This window comes from Muntiacus reevesi, chromosome 9 (genome assembly GCF_963930625.1).
Source record: "Muntiacus reevesi chromosome 9, mMunRee1.1, whole genome shotgun sequence".
Taxonomy (NCBI): Eukaryota; Metazoa; Chordata; class Mammalia; order Artiodactyla; family Cervidae; genus Muntiacus; species Muntiacus reevesi.
The window spans coordinates 4,235,592-4,256,786 of record NC_089257.1 but is presented as its reverse complement, the minus strand read 5'-3'; the positions used below and the strand labels follow the sequence as shown (position 1 = coordinate 4,256,786).

The 21,195-nt window shown below is 42.7% G+C and overlaps 1 protein-coding gene and 1 pseudogene across 1 annotated transcript; both read right to left on the bottom strand.

The window, feature by feature from the left end:
- Positions 1 to 2,885: 2,885 nt before the first annotated feature.
- On the bottom strand, positions 2,886 to 3,818 carry LOC136174253 (olfactory receptor 4C16-like). Its single transcript, XM_065944267.1, has one exon. The coding sequence runs from the start codon at positions 3,816 to 3,818 to the stop codon at positions 2,886 to 2,888; it is 933 nt and encodes a 310-aa protein (XP_065800339.1).
- A 10,895-nt stretch (positions 3,819 to 14,713) lies between these two features.
- On the bottom strand, positions 14,714 to 20,059 carry LOC136175319 (TP53-binding protein 1 pseudogene; annotated as a pseudogene).
- Positions 20,060 to 21,195: the final 1,136 nt, after the last annotated feature.

Genomic DNA, 21,195 nt, shown 5'->3' with positions numbered 1-21,195 from the left:
GTGAGAACAATAGCAAAAGGTAATCGACTTATTGAGGTGGAGCCAAGGAGAATGCAGAGTCTGCATCTCCCCACAGTAGGGAACCTAGATGACACTGGTGGGGATGTCAACACCCACACACATGGGAGGAACCTCTGAGTGACTGGAGAATATTAACTCGAGTGAGGTCTCCTGGAGGTCCACATTTCAACACTAAGACCTGGCTCTACCCAACTCTCTGCAAACCCCAGTGCTGGAAACCTTGGGCCAAATAATCAGTAAGACAGGAAACAGTCCCAATCAAAAAAAGGTGGAAAAAAAAAAAGAGGCAAGGAAAAATATATATATTACAGACAAAGAAGCAAGGTAAAAACCTACAAAACCAAACATATGAAAAGAAAATATATTCTTATATTTTTTAAACTACATGAGAAAAAAAATTAATGACAGTAAAGATGGTCCAATATTATAAAAAAAAAAAAAACAGATTGCAAACAAAGATTGAGAAAATACAAGAAATGTTCAATAAAAACATAGAAGGACTAAGGAAAACATGTGGAGATGAATGGCACAATAACTGAGATGAAAAGTACAATAGCAGAGTAACTGAGGCTTAAAAAAGGAATAATTGAGCTGGAAGATAGAATGGTGGAAATGACTACTGAGGAGCAGAATAAACACAAAATGAAAAAAAAAATTGAAGACAATCTCAGAGAACTCTGGACAAGAGTAAACACACTAACATTCAAATTTTAGAGGTCTCAGGAAGAAGAAGGAAAAAAGAAAGGGCCTGAGAAGATATTTGAAAAGATGATACTTGAAAACTTCTTTAATGTGGGAAAGGAAATGGCCACTCAAGTCTAGGAAGCTCTGACAGTTCCTCCCAGACAGGATAAACTGTAGGAGAAACACACCAAAACAATATTAGCCAAAGTAATAAAAAAACAAATGCAAAGAAAAAAATATTAAAACTGAAAGGGAAAAGCAAAAAAAAACAGTGTACAAAAACCCCCCATAAGGCTATCTATCAGCTGTTTTTTCAGCAGAAACTCTGCAGGCCAGAAGGGAGTGATAGGATCTATTTAAAGTGATGAAAGAGAAAATTCTACAAACAACATTACTTTGCCCAGCAAGGATCTTAGATTTGACAGAGAAATCAAAAGCTTTACTGACAAGCAAAAGCTAAGAGAATTCTGCAACACCAAACTAGCTAGCATCTGTATCATAGCACAGATGACTTATTTACTGTAGCAGATGTGATTAATAAAAACTGAAATATTAGCCTTGAAATTCTCAGAATCTAAAAAAAAAAAAAAAAAAAAAAAAAAAAAAAGATATGTATAGAAAGGGTCTAGAGTTCATTGCAGAATTCACAAGTTTCCATTTCCACACTGATCTTTTTCTCAAGATAGAGAATATAAACTTCTGGGTACAATGAAAGTAAAACAAATTTTGTGCTCATAATAAAATTATTAACATGTAAATAGAAATAGAAGCTCCAAATAAGCAAAAATACTCGTATTGAATTTTCTGTATGGATGAAAATGCAAATAAGAAATCAGACAAATTATAAAATTTCTTAATGACCATGTAATTAGAGACTTCAGTGATAATGAATGGTGAAAGATGATATCCATCTCCACTGGATACATTTAATTTTCATCCAAATAGCTTAGGCTTTCTTAAGATACTCTACTTCCTATATTGTTAAAAACTCACTTAAACCATTCATATATGTGGTATAGCTATGTTTCAAAGCCTAAATACCCTCCCCTGGGTTAGAATGCTCTTTATTCAATTAACTCTTATTTATAAATTCCCTACCATTGACTACATGTACACATTTCTTTTTTTTTTTTTTCCATTTATTTTTATTAGTTGGGGGCTAATTACTTTACAATATTGTAGTGGTTTTTCCCATACATTGACATGAATCAGCCATGGATTTACATGTGTTCCCCGTCGTGAACCCCCTCCCACCTCCCTCCCCATCCCATCCCTCTGGGTCTTCCCAGTGCACCAGATTTCTTTAAAGCTCACATAAATATATCTTCCTTAATTTGCAACTTCTATGCTATAATCATAATAAACTAATATTTAAACATACTATTTTAATTGGTATGATTCAAGAGAAAACTTAATAGATCCCTCAAAATAGAAGGAATCATTTTAATAGCAAAAAGGTTTTATTGTTGTTGTTGTTTTTACAGAAAGAATGTTAATATGAGGAACCCCAACAGTCAGAACTTCCCTTAGTAAAATGTACTACAAAAGGGTGAATTTTCTCATAATGTTCTGTCACGTTTCTAGAACAATTAGGCAAATACACAAAAAAATTTTTTAACTGTAACCCAAGGAAAAGAAGAGAGGTTTCCTAGCTTAAATATTTTTCTTTAAAAAAAATATTTTCTCTTTATAATATGTATGTACTATTATTATTTGAACCTGGTGATTTCTGCTGAGCTATTAAGAACAACCAAGTTTGAAAGTCCATGATCAGACATTTGATCACAGTATCTAAGAAATAAACTCTTTGAGACAAAAATATGTCAGGCTGTAGATAAAAGCATAGAGTGTAATGTTAAACAGAAAAATCCGGAAGTCAATACAAGGGAGGAAAAGAGGAGATCAAAACCACAGTGATATTAGACAGACAAGAGAGGCAGAGACAGCAGTGAATAGCTAAGACCATGATCTTACATGACTGTGTGTACCTGATGCTGTGCTTCTACAAATATTTGACTCAATGCTAACTAGCATGTGTGGTCAAATTGCCTATTTTACTAAAGGAAGTAATCTTCACGCTCTGAGTTAGTGTTATATTAACTCCACAAGAAGAGGATATTATTGTCTATGGGCTTCTTTAAGATCAATCCAAACTCTGAAGAAAACTTTGAAACTTCCATTCATCTTTTGTCATCTGAGACCACCTTCTTGCTCCATAACTTCCACATGGCATTTTTCACTTCTATATTCCTCAGGGTATAAATCAGAGGGTTGATCAAAGGTGTTGCAAGTGTATAAAACACAGCTATCATCTTATCCATGGAGAAGGTGGTTGCAGGGCGAGTGTATATAAATATGCAAGGACCAAAGAACAAGATGACCACGACAATGTGGGAGATGCAGGTGGAGAGGGCTTTTTTCCTCCCTTCAGTGCTGTGCTTTCTCAGAGAGTGCAAGATGATGGCATAGGATAACACCAGCATTAGAAACCTCTCTGTACAGATGGCCCCGCTGTTGGACACCAAGAGGAAGTTGGTTACATAGGTGTCTGTACAGGCAAGTTTCAACAAAGGCTGCAAGTCACAGAAGTAGTGATCAATTACATTGGGACCGCAGAAAGGCAGACTCAAGGCTAGAAAAATCTGAGCTGATGAATGCACACAGGACCCCAACCAGGCCAGGGACATTAGCACACCACAGACTCGATGAGTCATGATGGTCGTGTAGTGTAGAGGCTTACAGATGGCCACATAGCGGTCAACAGCCATGAGGATGAGGATGAAGATCTCCAGGCAGCCAAAGAAATGGAATGTAAAGATTTGGATCATGCACTCACTGAAAGAGATAGTGGCATTCTTCAGAAGGGCATCAGCAATCATCCTAGGGGCTATGCATGTAGAGAAGCAGGCATCAGATAAGGATAAATGGAAAAGAAAGAAATACATTGGACTCCCAAGTGCCCTGCTGGTCTTGTTGGTAACAATAATCAGAAAGTTCCCCAACAAGGTCCCCAAATAGAACATCAAGAAGGTGGCAAACACTATTTTCTTCCTAACAGGATCTTGTGTGAACTCAAGCAGAATAAACTCAGTCACATTATTATTCAGTTGCATGATTTCATCAGTGAGGGGAAGGTGTGAGTGTTAAATGCTTAATCTGCAAAAAATAGAAAAGAATTAATTTGTGATGTGATGTGTGATTTTTAGGACTATTTTAAGTGAGATAAATATTCTTCATCATGGACAGTTTAGTTGTGGTTTCTTAACAAGTCACTTCAACACTTGATTTGTAATGACAAATTCATGGGGTCATTATGAGTCCCACATAAGATTGTGAAAAGTAGACTTTTCTGTAGCACTCTTCAAATGCAACTGTTTGTTAATTTTACATGATTCTCATTAATTTTGCTCAATGAATATTAAGTTAAGGAATACAGTTCCATTTTATTAACTTAATTACTTTCCATGTTGATTTAATCGGGGTGGGGGGAGGAAGCATGTTTGGAGAGTGTATCAGTTGGCATTTTGGATATATTTTACTGCTTGTGGAAGTTCATAATATAAATGTAAAAATTACAGCCCAGTCCCATCCCCTAAATATGTCTCCATATATCATTCATATATATATATTCATATATATATATATTATGCTTGTTATACTTACTTATAGAAATGTTTATTTTTATTACTCTATAATATGATCCACTTCACTGTGCATTCCCTTCCACATGTGACAGCTTGAAAAGAGGAAGATAAAGCACTTTCAAATATAACGTCCTTATTTTGAAACAACTTTATGATATTCACTACTTGACATACACTAATGGAGAGAAGTGAATGTTCTCCAATGGTTGATAATATCACAAATATTTGCAATCCCTCTTTTCTTTTTTCTCATTTCTGGAAACACCCTTCAAAACATGCGAAGTTCCAGAACTTACTTGTAAATTACAAGGGGTGTTCACTCAATAGTTTATATGTTTAAACTTTAAGAGCTTTGCTTAAGCATTTTAGAACTGAGGTCCTTTGAAGAGATGTCAGCAGGTAGCTCTTTTCGGGTCTAATCATGGTTGTAATCCCCACTATAATTTGTTTTATCTGGGTACCCGGAATCTCCACATTATTGTAACAGAACAAATATTCAGAAGAGAGAGAGGAACATATAATTTTAGTCAAGAGGAACAGCAGATAGTCAGTAACTGCCTATATTCAAATTGCTTTCTGTCTTTGCAAAATCAATGATTATTCAACTTTGAAACGTCATTTCCTTCAATGAAAAATTAGTATTTTTTCATGTGTGGAAAGAAATATTATCACTGACTTCACTTCATAGAACAAAATCTTTCCTCTAGGTTTTTATTGCTAATATGATGCTGAAAAGAACACCATTTGCAGGTAAATATATAAACCGAGTGTGACAGATTTAAATATAATTTGGAAAACGTCCCCCACTGCATCCTTCCTCAGTCCCACCCGTATCTTCAGTGCATCATCGTGAAAGCTGCGAGCCAGCAAAGCACAAACTGATGAACCAAACAGACAATGATCCCTGTTTATTGCTTTTCTCCCCCTCAATAGATTTTCTTTTCCTCAAAGTAGTTGAATCACATATTATCTTCCTGCAAATAAAAACCTGTGCTCTAAAATGTCAAAGTTATTTAATATTTCTGATATTTTAGAAAATAGTCTCTTTAGACCGTGCAATCTTTGGCAAAGATCTTAAATGGTCAAGGAACTGTGTCTTGGGATTTCGGTCAGTGCAATAATCTCATCCTTTCCTTATGCATCTGGATGAGTGATCCATCATGAAGGATTTGTACTTGAAAATATGGCCTGTGATTGTGGCCACTCTTTTGGGTATATGGCTTTTGTTTTGTATGTTATCAATCTCTTGAAATTGTCTATTTCTAGAACAATTTTATTTATTCATTAGGACATACACTTGTAAGATAAATTAAGAATCATAAATACATGTGTGTGTGTGTTAGTCACTCAGTCATGGCTGACTCTTTGCAAGTCCATGGACTGGCGCCTCTGTCCATGGAATTTTCCAGTCAAGAATACTGCAGTGGGTTGTCATACCCTTCTCTGGAGGACCTTCCCAACCTAATGATCAAACCCGGGTTTCCTGCCTTGCAGGCAGATTCTTTACCATCTGATCCACCAGGGAAGCCCATAAATACACATGATTAATCATTAACTTGCAAATAATTGTGAGTTTTTATCAAATATTCACTCAATAGAGTATTCAGTAGTCTCCTTCCTTCCTTAATTGTAATTTTATTTCTAGTTATGCTGTCTTGAAATTCGGGACCCAACTGTCAAGAGCACCTATGGCTGATTCATGTTGAGGTTTGACAGAAAACAACACAATTTTGTAAAGCAATTATCCTTCAATTAAAAAAATAAACTAATTAAAAAAAGAAAAATAATCTCTTCTGAAAGCCATCAGCAATCGCTTTGAGATGAAGGAAATTCTCCAGTTCTCTAAGAGTTTCTTTTACAGCTTATCTTATACTATCACATATTATACTTAAAATCAAAATTGTCTGAGCTTCCTTTAGCTTCTTTCATAGATATAGAGTTTTTGAAGCCTTCAGGATTTTGCTGTCCCCAAATCCAAACCTGATGCCTTGCACAATGTACATGCTTAATGAGTTTTTTTTTAATTTTTTGTCATTTATTTTTATTAGTTGGAGGCTAATTGCTTTACAATAATGTAGTGGGTTTTGTCATACATTGACACGAATCAGCCATGGATTTACATGTATTCCCCATCCCAATCCCCCCTCCCACTTCCCTCTCTACCCAATCCCTCTGAGTCTTCCCAGTGCACCAGGCCCGAGCACTTGTCTCATGCATCCAACCTGGGCTGGTGATCTGTTTCACTATAGATAATATACATGTTTTGATGCTGTTGTACATGCTTAATAAGTGTTTTTAAGCTGAACCTTCGAAGTTACTTCTTGTAATAAATATCTGATTGTTTTAGTACTATTCTGATTAAAAACACATTCACATTATTAATTTGCTGTGGCCATCTGTATAGTATGTATGGTACGGTAAACAGATAAATGTGTCCCCAACTTAAATATTTGAAAAAACAAAATTGCATAAATTTTAAATAATTTAATCAGCTCCACAACCCGGAGTAAAACATATTGTACTCAGAACAGCACCACTTGGCCCTGTAAGATTTTAGAACTTTGGCATGCCTGAGATGATCATTGTGAGTTTTCTACACTTTTTACATGAATCCTTGGCCCTTCAAGAATGCAAGGACAGCCTTGATATTCTTCCTATCCTTCTAGCATCAACGGGTATTTTTCTATACTTTTCTCCGTATGGCCATATGTCGACTTTTCCCAGAAGTGTTGACATCTTAAATCAGATCCTCAGAGGTATCTGACACAAAAATGAATTGTAATAATGGAGAGACAAAACTGCACTGATAAAACAGCATTATCTTCTACTAACTACTGTACTTTAACTCTTCAAACAAGTTTGGCCAATTTTAGAACAGCTAAATTTCTCAAAACAGTAATAAAGGGATATTATTGTTATGCCCGATGTCCGAATCCCCGAGCGGGAAGAGAGAAGGCTTCCAAGACAATGCAACTCGCAGGAAGGGAAGTTTATTACTGACTCGAGTCAGGACTCCCTGCGCAACCAACGCAGTGGTGCGGGTCAGAGAGCCCCGAGCCCAAGCTGTTTCACAAACTTATAGAATAAGAAGCGGATTGGTTACACGTTTGCAAAACAATTTCATTGGTCAATACTTTCGCGCCGGCAGGACTTTCCTGGGGGTTTCCACCCAGTTCCTAATTTCCTAATTGGCAAACATCGGTGAAAACTAATTGGTCCTAATTGGCAAACAGTGGTCATTGTTAAGCGAAAGCTACCTGATAGTAGGAAGGCCTACTCCTAATCTAAGTTGCGTTACTTCTGCTCGCCTCACATTCCCCCCTGTCTGTTGTTCAAGGAGAGGAATCTTCCGCTTTTCCATCTTGGGCCACTGACACTATAAGTGGACCCAGGAGGGTGGAAATTAAGGTAGTTGAAAGCAAGACTCAAACCATCTCTTCTGGGCTTCCCGTTCTCTTTCTAATCAAGACCACCTCAGACAACGAAGTCAAAGACTTCTCTAAATGACTGATTGATTCTCTTACCACTCTTGTATGGTCCACATAGAAGCCTCGAAGACCCTACCCTGTTGGAGAAAAATCAATTCATCTACAGCAGCTCGTAGGAAAACCCTTGGCCTTGCAGAGATAGTAAAGCTTGATTCACCCATATCTGAGGTACTTGGCCCTGTGGGTTGCGCCACCCTCGGGTCTACCAAATCTCTGTTTCCTACGTCCCATTCCCGGGGCCCATCAAAAGAGGTTACACAGCTTCAGCTCCTGCAATAATCAGCAGGAGAATTAGGAGACCTCCCGGCAGACGAGTAGGGGTGAGGTCTTGCCTTCCATTATGCTCCTGTTCTTCCGGTGTGGCTTGCCGCACGTGATTGCAGTGAACCCAGGGTCCAATCCCGTCGACCTTTACAGCAGTAGGAGTGGTAAGGAAAACAACATAAGGGCCTTTCCATCTAGGTTCTAATACACACAGGAGGGGTCTTCCATACAGAATCGCAAAAGGGCAGCTTATAAGGGGTGTTACGTGCCTGAAAGAGTTTGAAGAGAAGGACGGTCACCCAGTCCCCGCCAGTCTCTCTTGCCAACTTCGTTCTGATTCATTTTCTCAACCTGTCCTGAGCTCTGGGGATTATATTCACAATATAACTTCCATTTCATCCCCAGAGCTTAGGCTAGCCCTTGTACAATCTGGTTCACAAAGGCAGGTCCTTTATCAGAGCCCATAATCACCGGCAGCCCATACCTAGGCACTATTTCCTCTAAAATCTTTTTAGCAACCACTATTGCTGTCTCTCCCATAGCGGCGAAGGCTTCCACCCACCCTGAGAAGGTATCTACCAGAACCAACAGATAGCGATACCTGTACTTGCCTGGCCTTACCTCAGTGAAATCTCTCAGCTTATAAGGGGTGTTGCCCTGGCGCTTCCCCTCGGTACCTCGTTCCCGTGTGCTGCTTTTTTCTCCTGTCCTCATCAGCTGGCACGTTTTGCAAACCTGGATTATCTCTCGTTCAGTTGTATTTTATCAACACGCAGATTCAGTCCATACCCAAACTTCTTCTTCAGAGACTCTGGCATCTCAGGGGGAGGAGGGCGAGGGAGCCTGAAGTAGACCTTCACAGAGTGCAGTCAGAGTGCCGATCATGATGATGCGGGCAAAGAGCCTCTTCCATACACCTCTAAATCCAAGTCTCTTGAGGACCTGAGAGGTTCTGCTACCCTTCTCTTTATTCAACACTGACACCACGGAATCAGCAACAGTACGTTCAAAGCAGGATCTGTCTCATCCAAAGAGGAGCAACCCCCTTGTATACATTTTGGGAGCTGCATTCCTCAGAGTGTAACCTGGTTGGGTTTGAATTCAAACCTTAGCAGCTTCCATAGGAGCCAGAGCAATGTTCAGCACTGGCAGAGGCAGCCAAATACAGTGATGTGCACCACAGATAGGCATTTTCTTCTCCAAGCATGTTGCTGTACAAAACCTTGAAGACTTCATAAAAGCCAAACTTGCAGAGCCCCTGCAGGGAGTAGCCAATGAGGCTCGGGGCCCATCCTTTGGCCAAACCACGGAAACCATCCTCTTTGAGTGTAACTGAAAATCCATTAAGAATGCCCTTGTACTTCTGTGGGTCCGCCTGCATACGGCATTTCGCCAAATCCAGAGGAACAACAGCAGTGTGTGTCAGACCACAACTTAAGACCCCACCAAAGCCACACAGTGCATAAAACTTCACAGAGCCATATTCTACCGCGGCGGCTCCCACTTTCCTTTGCCCATCTTTTACATAGCTGCTCCCATCGGTGAACCATACTAGCTCACTGTTGTCTAGGGGTACATCAGTTAAGTCTTTTCGTGCCGCCACGGCCTCCGCCAGTATCTCGCTGCAATCATGGAGCTACAAACAGCTGGAATGGCTTATTTGGGTTAGGCAGGGCAAGGGCTGGGGCTTCTAGTAGGGCCCGTCTGAGTATCTGGAAAGCCTGTTTCATTGGCTCAGTCCAAGTCCAGTTTGGGGTCTCTCTACTTCCCTCATACAAGGGCCGGGCCTTCTCAGCAAACCCCATGATCCACAGTCTGCAATATCCAACATTCCCCAGAAACTCTTTCAATTGGCGGGGGGTCTTGGGCTCTGTTATCTGCAATATTGTTTCCTTCATGGCCTGGGTTAGCCACCTTTGCCCCTGCCTGATCTTATACCCCAAACAGGTGACCTCTTGCCAGGCTATTAATTGTGCACCAGAAGGACCTCTGTGTGGCAAGTCCAATATTCGTAGAGGTCCTCACTCAGAGCCTCTTGAACCTCTGTGGGATTACCAGTTGGCCTTCCCCCTCGGTCCACTCAAAGGCAAATACCTCCTGGCTCTGGGCCGCCAGGGTTAGGCTGAAAAAGGTATCTTTCAAGTCCAACACAATGTACCAAGTGTACTCAGGCAGCAAACTGCTCAGGAGGGTATATGGGTTAGAGACAGTGGGGTGTATGTCACACACCCGTTTGTTGACTTCTCGCAGGTAATCTGTCCCCCCTAGCTTCTTCACCGGCAGTAAGGGGGTGTTCCAAGGGGATTGACACCGCTTGAGAATTCCAGCATCCATGAGACGTCGAATGTGGGGAGTGATCCCCCGCCGAGCTTCCTGGCTCATCTCACCCTCACAGGAGTTGCCTAGGCCTTTAGCTCGATGATGACTGGATGTCTGTTTGGCCAGTCCCATCCCTGCCGTTTCAGCCCAGGCCAACGGGTATTTATTCATCTCTTAAGGCTAGGGATAAGACGTGTATCGGCTGTCCAAGTCCATAACCATTCTCTCCCCAAGAGTTCTCACCTGCTTAAGCCTCTCTAGAAGAGACAGATGTTTTCAATAGCCCACCACTGACCAGCAAAGTAAAGTGCCACAGCTGTGAGTGAGTAACTTTCTGGGTCTGATCTCCACCATAGAGAGGTACAAAGCCTACATTTGACAGGCTAATTCCAGATTTTCAGGGTCCCCATACCTCAGATCCAACACGTAATCTTCAGCAGAATTTTCCAGTTCCTCATGACTGCAATTATCCAACATATCCACAGGGAATGCCATCAGCCACAACATGTCTCTTCCAAGTAGAGGGGCTGGGCATTCTGGTATCACCAAAAACGAATGGGACTCCTGGTGGGTCCCCAGATCTTTTTGTCCCTGTGGCTCCTTGCACCAAGCTTGTCTACCATGAAGTCAACAGGTTTCCCTTCCACATATATGGTTACCCAGGATTCGGGGAGGGGTGCCGAGTTTGACTCCCCTAGTCACTGTCTTCCCCCGCATAGAGAACTCGAGTTCCAGGGGAGATTCTCTGTCTCTGGGTCGTACTTCTCCTCAGGTCCCTCTTGGGGCACTTGTTTTTCCAGTGCCCCTGTTCTCTGCAGTAGGCACACTGATCTTTCTTTAGGGCCTGCTTTTTTGGTTTCTCCTTTTCTCTCATCCAGGGGTCTCGAGGTTCCCTCAATTCTGTCTGGGCTAGCTCCCTCTAGATCTTCTGCTTTCCCCTCGTTCTATATTCTCTATCTTCCTTCCTGATCTTCTCAGCTAATTCCATTTCCTCCCGTCGAATTCGTTCTTCCCTTTCTTCTGGGGTCTCCCTATACCTTTTCAGCTGCTTTCAATAAATATCGTCTGTTTTGTAATTTCTTCCTAATATCTGGGGCTGCCTGATTTACAAATGCTAACAGAACTGCAGCACGTGACTCCTCAGCCTGGGGGTCCATAGGTGTATATTGCCTGAAAGCTTCCATTAGCTTCTCTAGGAAGGCTGCCGGGCTCTCAGTGGAACCTTTGCCAAATTTGTCAGCTTTCTTGCTGTGGCCCGCAGGCCTGCCATCAGAGTCTGGCGGTACACTCAGAGATGCTCCCTACCTTCCGCTCGCTCAAAATCCCAGTTAGACCGCAACAGAAGAAAATGAGGCTGGGCGGTTGGCCTCCCGTTGACCCCTGGGACCCGTTTCCGTGCTTCTGCCAGAATTCGCTCCTGCAACAGTTGCTGACAATCATAGTGAAAGGAGAGTTTCACCTGGTTGGGCTCTAGTTACTGAGGCTCACTTATTGTAGGGGCTTCAAAGTCCGCCAGAGTGTAGCCCTGGCCGGGACTCATCAATTGCCCCACAACCATTCGCCTGTTCACTGAAACTCCTGCCTGAAAAGAGTCTAATTAAAAACCAGAGACAATGCCGGCACACACACAAACACGGACAAACACGGAGAGCTGAAGACAAACACACAGACAGACAAACATCGGCCGACAACAGTTTCCGGCCCCCTGACCAGACCAGACTCGGGATCAGGAGAGGAATTCTCTTTCCCACAGAGCCGGCTGCCTTCCAGCGTGCTCTCTGGCCTCGGCCTTACACCGGCTAGAGAAAGCTTTCTCCTGTGCCAGATACCTCCCTTGCTTTACAGCAGGGCCCCGGAATTACTCTGGACTTTCCCTGTGCCAGATACCTCCCCTTGCTTTATAGCAGGGCCCCGGAATTACTCTGGACTTTCCCTGTGCCAGATACCTCCCCTTGCTTTACAGCAGGGCCCCGGAATTACTCTGGACTTTCCCTGTGCCAGATACCTCCCCTTGCTTTATAGCAGGGCCCCGGAATTACTCTGGACTTTCCCTGTGCCAGATACCTCCCCTTGCTTTACAGCAGGGCCCTGGAATTACTCTGGGCTTCCTGTCTTGAGACAATGCCGGCACACACACCAAAGACAAACACACGGACAGCTGACAACACAGTGCTGGGTTTTCGGGCCCCCTGAGTTTTCCTGAGCACCGGTGCTATTATCTATCCTTCCCTTCTGTCCTGGAAGTGTTCTCTTCCCCCGGTAAAGGGATCCCGGACGAGCCCCCAAATGTTATGCCCGATGTCCAAATCCCCGAGCGGGAAGAGAGAAGGCTTCCAAGACAATGCAACTCGCAGGAAGGGAAGTTTATTACTGACTCGAGTCAGGACTCCCTGTGCAACCAACGCAGTGGTGCGGGTCAGAGAGCCCCGAGCCCAAGCTGTTTCACAAACTTATAGAATAAGAAGCGGATTGGTTACACGTTTGCAAAACAATTTCATTGGTCAATACTTTCGCGCCGGCAGGACTTTCCTGGGGGTTTCCACCCAGCTCCTAATTTCCTAATTGGCAAAATTCGGTGAAAGCTAATTGGTCCTAATTGGCAAACAGTGGTCATTGTTAAGCGAAAGCTACCTGATAGTAGGAAGGCCTACTCCTAATCTAAGTTGCGTTACTTCTGCTCACCTCACATTATGTTGGGTTGGGAGCTAAAAGAGATGAGCTGAAAGAAAAATCACACAGAAAAGGTGATGAACAAAAGAGAGTGAAGCACGAGGTGTCATGTTGATCCTTCTACCTGACGGGGTTGTGTGTGCTTAATACTTTAGTCATGTCCGACTCTTTGCAGCCCCATGGACTGCAGCCCGCCAGCCTCCTCTGTCCACGGGATTCTCCAGACAGGAAATTGGAGTAAGTTGCCATGCCCTCCTCCAAGGGATCTTCCCAAACCAGGAATCGAACCTCCGTCTCCCACATTGCAGGCAGATTCTTTACCATCTGAGCCCCCAGAGAAGCCCTTCTACCTGACAAATCTGTTTTATTGCAGAAGCCACAGTGAAAAGTTTGGTTTCCTTAGGACTCTCTAAAACTATACCACCCTCTCTGATTTGTTTCTCTTTCACTTCTATCTTTAGGAAAATCTCTATACACATTTAATTTCTATGAAAAATGTACCTTTCTCTGTGGGAAGGTGAACAGATCTATCCAAGGTTCTTTATCCCTCAAAAGCCTAAATTAGAGAAAGATGGAAATTTCCCCCCACATATATGGCACATTACCCTTCACCTTCATTATGCAATTATTAACTTTCACTTTGTTATGTTTCCTCTGAATCTTCCATCAGGTGTAGTTATTCGTTGTTTCAAAATAAATCTGGATGCATATCAACTACAAGTTATATTCTTAAAATATCATTTTAGAAACATGCAAAGAGTAATACTTTTAATCTGTGATATACAGCATTCTATTTAAAGCTGTCTCTTGGATGTGGAGTGGCTGGCATTCTCCAAGAAGCTTATGTCACAGTCATTATCTGTATTAGTTTCTATTTCCTTCTTCAAGGGAAAAAGTCATATGGAAATATATTTTTTAAATTTGTTAAATTATTCTGCATGATGCCTTTCTCAGTGCAATCATGTAAGTAATCTCTCACTTACCTGATAGAACCCTCTAAATTAGTGTCAAATCTTTCCATCCTTTTTCAAAACAGCCTTCTCATGGAATGCTGAGAAAAAATAAACCTTTCTGCATTCTAAAGGGAATATTTTAAGACATAATGACATTAGGTACTAGCATTTAGTAGTATTCCCTAAAGTTCCCCTTCCTTTCTCATGACTAACATCCCCAATGTTGTAATAGGTGTAGCTTTTGGTTTGTCCACTTAGCCAATAGAAAAATAAATTACCCTTCCTTATACTCAGGAAGGCATTAGGTGCCTTGGGCTGACCAAATTTACCAGAGAAAAAGAGGAAAATTCAAATGGATGGCAGGAAGAGTGACAGAGGAGAGGAAGAAAACAAGATTGACTTTAGTTAAAAAAAAAAAAAACCCAGTGGATCACAAAAAAGCTACTCTGCTCCACCCAGTGCTCTAGGGTGCTCCTTTGTTCTTTTTACTTTTTTTTTTTTTTACTACAACCAAAGAGATTCAACATTTATTTTTTCATAAAAGCCCAGCAAATAAAACTATATACAAGATCCATGCAAGGAATCCAGTTACACACAAGACACATTTCAAACCTGGTAAAGACACAATCACCACAACAGCAGGGAATAAAACCGGTGAGACCAAGTATCCTTAGTGAGAAACATAACCGTGTTTATACTTTGGATGCTGCTTGAATCCAATTCTCTGCCCAACAATGATGCACTGGATCACCCACACTTGTGCCACCACAGGCAGCTGCAAGGCGTCAGCACACTTCCGCACCGAGGCTGGGCATGAGGGGTCCGTCACCACCACGGCAAACACCCCTAAAGCAATGTCTTTGTTATGGGCACGTGCATGGTGCTGCTTCACAGAGGCTGCCCCCACCCCAGTCATGAGGATCTCGGACCAGAGCTCCAGGAAATTGTGCTGTTGGTCTGATACCAAGGGTAACTTCAGATTCTGGAAAGGGTTTTCACGGGGGTGCCAATCCAGACTCTTTTGCCCCTCAAGGCTGCACCCAGCTGGCAGCAGGTAACTGCGGTAATTCTGGAGCTAGCTGGCATGGCAGCTGTCATGGACGCAGACAGGAGCCACAGAAGGAATTCCAGTGGCACAGGAAGTACTTCCGGGTTCGACAGCGCTGACCCGCAGTTAGGGGACCCTGGTGGGCTGTTACACTGGGCTTCACTGACCTCCTCAAGAATGTGGCCAGCTCCTGCTCGAAGCTGGCATTCTGTGTACTGCTTGTTGAAAGGAGGAGCTTCTACAAATTCCTCCTCTCCTCGCTGCTTCCTGTAGGACCATCTGGCAATTTGGAGCGGCTAGCCAGCTTGTCGCTTGCTGTGGCCTGGTGAGGAGAAAGGCGTGGCCAGAAACAAGGTCTTGTTGAGGGGCAGAGGCCCTCTCTGCTCTTCCAGGGCAGAGCGCACCCGGGTTGTCGCCACTCTCAGGGGCTCACAAACTCTCCTGCCCCCGCCGCACCAGGCTTCTCAGCGGCAGATTTCCGGCCTCGCTTGGCAGGGGCCGCTCCTCTTCAGGGGTGACGAGCTTCCTCTGGCCCGAGGGCCCCCGCGGAGGCACGAGGGCTCTCCGGGACCTTTCGGGTAGGGGTGGCGCTGCTGCTGCTGGATGTGGTGGGGTGGCTGGGGAGTTGACATTACCTCGCCGTCCCCGTTTCCCGTCCACCACACTGTCCAAGCTGCCGCCTGCTGCCTTGGTGCGGGCGTTACCGCCTCCCATGGGCCCAGGCCACACCGCTCTCGCAGTCTGCTTCCTTGCTCCAAGGACACCATGACAGCCATCCGCTTGTACCACTTCCTTTGGCCTTCTTTCTCTAGGCTCTGACGCTCTCCAGACTCCTTCTGTGCCGTCTTACCACTCCTGCCCTGAGATACCCATCCTCCGAGAGGCAGGCACGTCCGTGTCCAGGCGGTTGGGGCCACACAGCAGGATCTCTGCCCAACACGCCAGACTCGGGCCCGTCATCAGAGAGCAGCTTACACTTCCCGGCTCCGACATCTTGTGTGACTTTTCCGGAGTAAAAATAGCCACTGGATGACCACTTGGCTACAACACGGAGCCCCACAAAGCTGTTCCCTGCAGAGGAGGCATCTAAGCCTTCTGAAGGGCCAGCAGCAGTCTGGGATGGAACCTCGGGAGAGTCGCGTGGACGCAAAGCACCAGCACCCGCGTCTGCCTGTCCGCTGGAGCCTGGCGCGCGAGGCCTGACACGGGTGAAGGATTTATCGTCTGGCGACGTGCCAGGTGAAGTGTCCTCTATGCCCAGGGGCCAGGCACAGCTGCCTCCCTGGTTCCAGTGGTCCGAGAAGGCGGGCGGCCCCTTGGCCTCGCCCACGAGGCTTGACTGGAGCCTTCCCTGCCTGTCTGATGCCAAGGCCCGCATCACCATGCTCCTCACACTCTGGCGTCCCTGTCTGACTGACCCCTTTCTAGGACTCGGCTTCCCTGGGCCTCCTCGGGAGCTGGGCAAGGCACACTCGGCAGGCTCTGTCCCGCTGGTTTTCCCTTTGGGTTGAGCGGCCCCTCTCCCGGGGCTGCCGCTGCTGAGCATGGCGGACAGGCTCGGCCCGCTAGACGTGCGTGTGAGCTGCAGGCCTTGGAGGAGAAGGAGCTGGAGCCCCCAGGTCACCTCAGGAGCCGCCGGTCTGTGAGGGGGAGACTTCCGGTTCGCACTCCTGACTCTCTACGATCGGAGGGGGACCCTTTGTTCCTTTTCACTATCCCTTGTAAACTATCTGTAATTACAATCTAGGGAAGGCACCAGGGTGCTTGAAACAAGATTTTATTTTGTGTGCTAGAGCTTTCCTTCACCAAGAAACCACAGATTTGCAACAAGTAGTCTGAGGATTAAAATGTATACGAACAATGAGTAAAAATCTCATCTTTCTCTAATTCATTTCCATTTGTTTTGATAACTAATAAAGAGACACTTATTCAGGAAAACATCTCATTAAAATAATTTTTCTTCACTTTTGAGAAAAGTCACTATCTTTTATTTTCCTAATAGAATTACCAAAAATGGAGACTGGGAACTCCTGCCTAATTTTACCATAATGGAGACAGTCTGATTAAAAATGAAGTCAACAAAAAGGAAGCAGATCCAACCAATAGAAGAGACCCATTTTTATAATAAATTTTCAGCTGTAGAATTCACCCATTTCCAAAAAATTTTACCATCTTTCATTTATTCATTTTATATTATTGCCTTTTTGTGCATGCACGCTTGCTCAGGTGTGTCTACTCAGACATGCCTGATTCTTTGCAACCTCCGTGGACTGTAGCCTGCCACTCTTCTCTCCATAGAATTTTCCAAGCAAGAATACTGGAGTGGGTTTCCATTTCCTACTCCATACTGCTTTTTGGCATTCATGTAATAACAAAATAAATCCTAGTAAACTTAGTACCATCTCAAGAACTAAAATATTACCCATAATTAAACATTTTAAACACTTTCCTATCTGCTGTCCACCTCTTCTTAAAGGTAACATTTTAATTTTGTCCTAAAAATAAAATATTTTTATCTATATATATTTTCCCTGGCTTTGAATTTTACAGAACATAACATCCTATATGCAGACTTCTTGGAATTGCTTTTATTTTTTTATCCAGCCCTACTATATTTCATTTTGGTTGTTGAATTTAGTTGTAAATTCATTTCCATGGCCTTATCACACTCCATTATGGGATTATTTCAAAACGTGTTTATTCAATATCCAGTCAATAGATATTTGACTACTATGAACAGCAATTATGAACATAAAAATATGTTTCCTAAGAGTGTAATTGATAGGTTTCAGGATGTGCCAGTATTAAGATTTACAAAATAATATCATAAATTTCAATAAGGAGTAAGGAGATGCAATCTAGTTATGTGCCAAAAAAGAAGACAAATAGAGTATTTGTGACCAGAGATGAAAACTTTCACAAGATTAGCAAAGAATTAAATAAAAGTTTGTTCTCTTTTGTTGTTGTTGCTTCAGTTAAGAACATGGATAAAATTATAATCCTCAAAACAACCTGAGTTCATAGCTTTCAATATCAGTTTAAAAATGTCAATTCTTAACCTCTTTTTCCTTGTCATTTGTAAGACAATTTTTTCAACACTAATGTGGACCAGAGTCCTGTGAAGGAAAGAAAATTTCTTTGAGGCAGAAAGACTTATTCTTATTTATTAAATATTATTAAACTATGTGATTTATATAGTTAAATTAGAGGTTTATGATGTTTCTATTAATATGGAAAATACTTATAAAAGTATTTCCATACACCAGCATGCATACCTCGGTTAGAGACCACTTTTAGAATTCAGGAGAAGAGGCATAATAATGAAGGATCTTTATTAGAGTGTTGCATGATATCATAGTTCTTTGTTCAACTGAATACGGCCCGGATTCAAAACCCTAACAAAGTAGAATAATATATTCTATTGTTTAAATGATGAGATGTATCATATTCACTTTCCCATCGATTTGTTAAAGAGCTCTATAAATAGATTAACTTCCAGGACCTTGAGTCCTAAGTAAACCCAGTACCTGGTACCATATAATGGCAGGCACTGTCTGCAAGGACTTTAACCTATGACAGATTCCTTACACTGAGTGAAGAACTCAGAAAGATAGATTACCTTTATTCTATCACATAAATCAGAAATTCAACATGAGTCGGTGGGTGAGAGGTGAATAGGTGAAGTGCAGAGGATCTTTAGGGCAGTGCAAACTCTCTTTATGACACTATTGATATAATGATGGATGCATATCAAAAGTATATCATTATACTTTTCTCCAAATTCATGAAACATACAACCACAGGAGAGAACCCTAAGGTAAACTATGGACTTTGGGCTATTACGTGTCAATGTAAGTTCATCATTTGTAATAAATTTGGAACAAATCAACTCTAGGAGAAGTTGATAATGGGAGATACTACATATGAGTAGGGGTAGGGTTATATGAGAAACCTGTACATTCCTTTCAACTAAACTGTGAACATAAAACTGCTCTAAAAATAAAAGCCATTATTAAATTTAATCCAATGTATTTACTCCCTGATGTAGAGACTTCTACATGAAAATGCCAGGTGTTTCTCTAGAGTGTAATTGCTTGGAGTCATGAGCTACATTGAGGCAAGGACTATGATGTATTCTTTAGATCCACCTTACTTAGAGATGCCCTGGGGCTCCAGTTCCTGCCTTTGGCTCATGAAGCAGGTCAGGAAAAGTGCATTCTCTGAGGTTACGGCAAACCGTGGTCACTGCCCCCTTCCAATGCGGCCCCTCGGTGTCCATGGATGATGCAGTGCTTTAATTATTCAGAACACTTGGTGCCAAAACTTTATCCACACTAATGGACACTTTGGTTTATCAGCTCTCCAATGACAACTTCTTTTAGCAACAGTGGTTTCTTGGAAAAAGCTTTGGAGCTGAATCCTACTATCAAGCTACTGAAAATGGCTCCCGTAGCAGGCTGCAATTCCCCCAACATAATAAAAGGTTCTCTGAAGACGTTACATCAGCCACCTTGAATGGTGCCTCTGTCTCTAGCGCCCTGCGCAGTCAGGGATGGAGACCAAGGCCCCTTTCCTTTCTCCGCATCTGTAAGTTCATGCCCACTCTCTGCTTTCATGCAGCACATCTTCCTAAAATCACTATTCTCCCACTTCCTGCCCTCAGGGCATGGGCACAGAGCCATCTTCACATTCAAGACATGGTGTCCTTTGTGAAGTGTTCTTTGTCTATATACATGGCACCTAAGGGTGCCCTTTCAATGTGCAGCCAATTAATTCTCATATTTGAGTATCTTTCAAAAGATTGTTAAATAGGTACTTTGTGAAGTTAGGTTTCGTGCTTGGTCTTCACCAAAACTATTGATCACCTTAGAATTCAGCATTTGATAGGTAGAAGAGCTAAATGCCTACATTAGTGTCATTTGTGACCTCTCTGCCCCTCTGGGACATGACAGCATAATTTACTGCCATGTACAATCTCCATAATGATGCGTCCACAACCCAGTCACAGGATTCAGATTTATGTTAATACACACGTATGTGCACTCAGTCTGTCAGGCATGTCTGACTCTTTGCCCCCATGGACTCCAGTCCTCCAGACTCCTCTGTCCATGGAATTCTTCAGGCAAAAATCCTAGAGTGAGCTGCCATGTCCTACCTCAGGGGTTCTCCTGACCCAGGTATCACAGCCATGCCTCTTGTCTCCTTCATAAGCAGGCAGATTCTTTATCACTGTGCTCCCAGGAAGCCCTAAGAGAACATTTACTCTAAATATTGGTGAATATTTTAGGTGTGACTCGGAGACAATATCTCCTTATTCATTTCATTTTTTTTTTCACTTCAGGTTCTTGCTGCAAATTAATTAACAAAATTACTCAATAGAACTTTCACAGTTCTGTGATATTTAATTGGGTGTGTGTGCATAAACACGCACACACACACACAGAAAATCCTTTAAAATATATGACATTTATCTCTAAAAATATACTTTTTGTTTGGTTTGCAGATTTTTATATAATGATGATCACTGGAAGGGGTGTCTGTGAATTCTTCTAATGAGATATTGGAAAATAGCTACCAGAAATGGGCAGGAAGAGGAGAAAGAAAACTTAGGATATAGGATAGATCAGGTTAAAAATGCATGGCCTTTAACAGGGAAGGATAATAAGTTCTTCTTGGAATGAACAGAGAATGGCAGATGCCCTAGGTACAACATCTGGTGCCTACAAATATTTTGGGAATCATCTTTCTGCATTGTTTCTCACCAGGGCATTCTGTAACAGAAATTGGCCTGGTGTTCCCAGCTACTGAAATGTGACTGAAGAACTGACAGCTGTCAAGATTTCCATTCTTGCTGTGGGGTGTTGGAGAGGGATGCTGGCCCATCTGAGTATGTAGGGAGAATACTGTAACATCAGTGGTGTGTGGTAAAGCTAACTCATCATGGGTGATCATTTGAACCAGAACTGAGGAACATTTTGTGGTGACCCGGCCTTCTGGGAACATGTGATGAGAACTCCTTCGCTCAACTGGGTCATAAAAATCATAGTAAAGGGTGCCCTCAGATTAGAGTGGCTTTTGATTAGATTTGAAGACTTCCGGAGTTG

Bases quoted from the DNA above. Each gene is read 5' to 3' on its own strand.
- LOC136174253 (XM_065944267.1), bottom strand. From the start codon at position 3,818: ATGCAACTGAATAATAATGTGACTGAGTTTATTCTGCTTGAGTTCACA.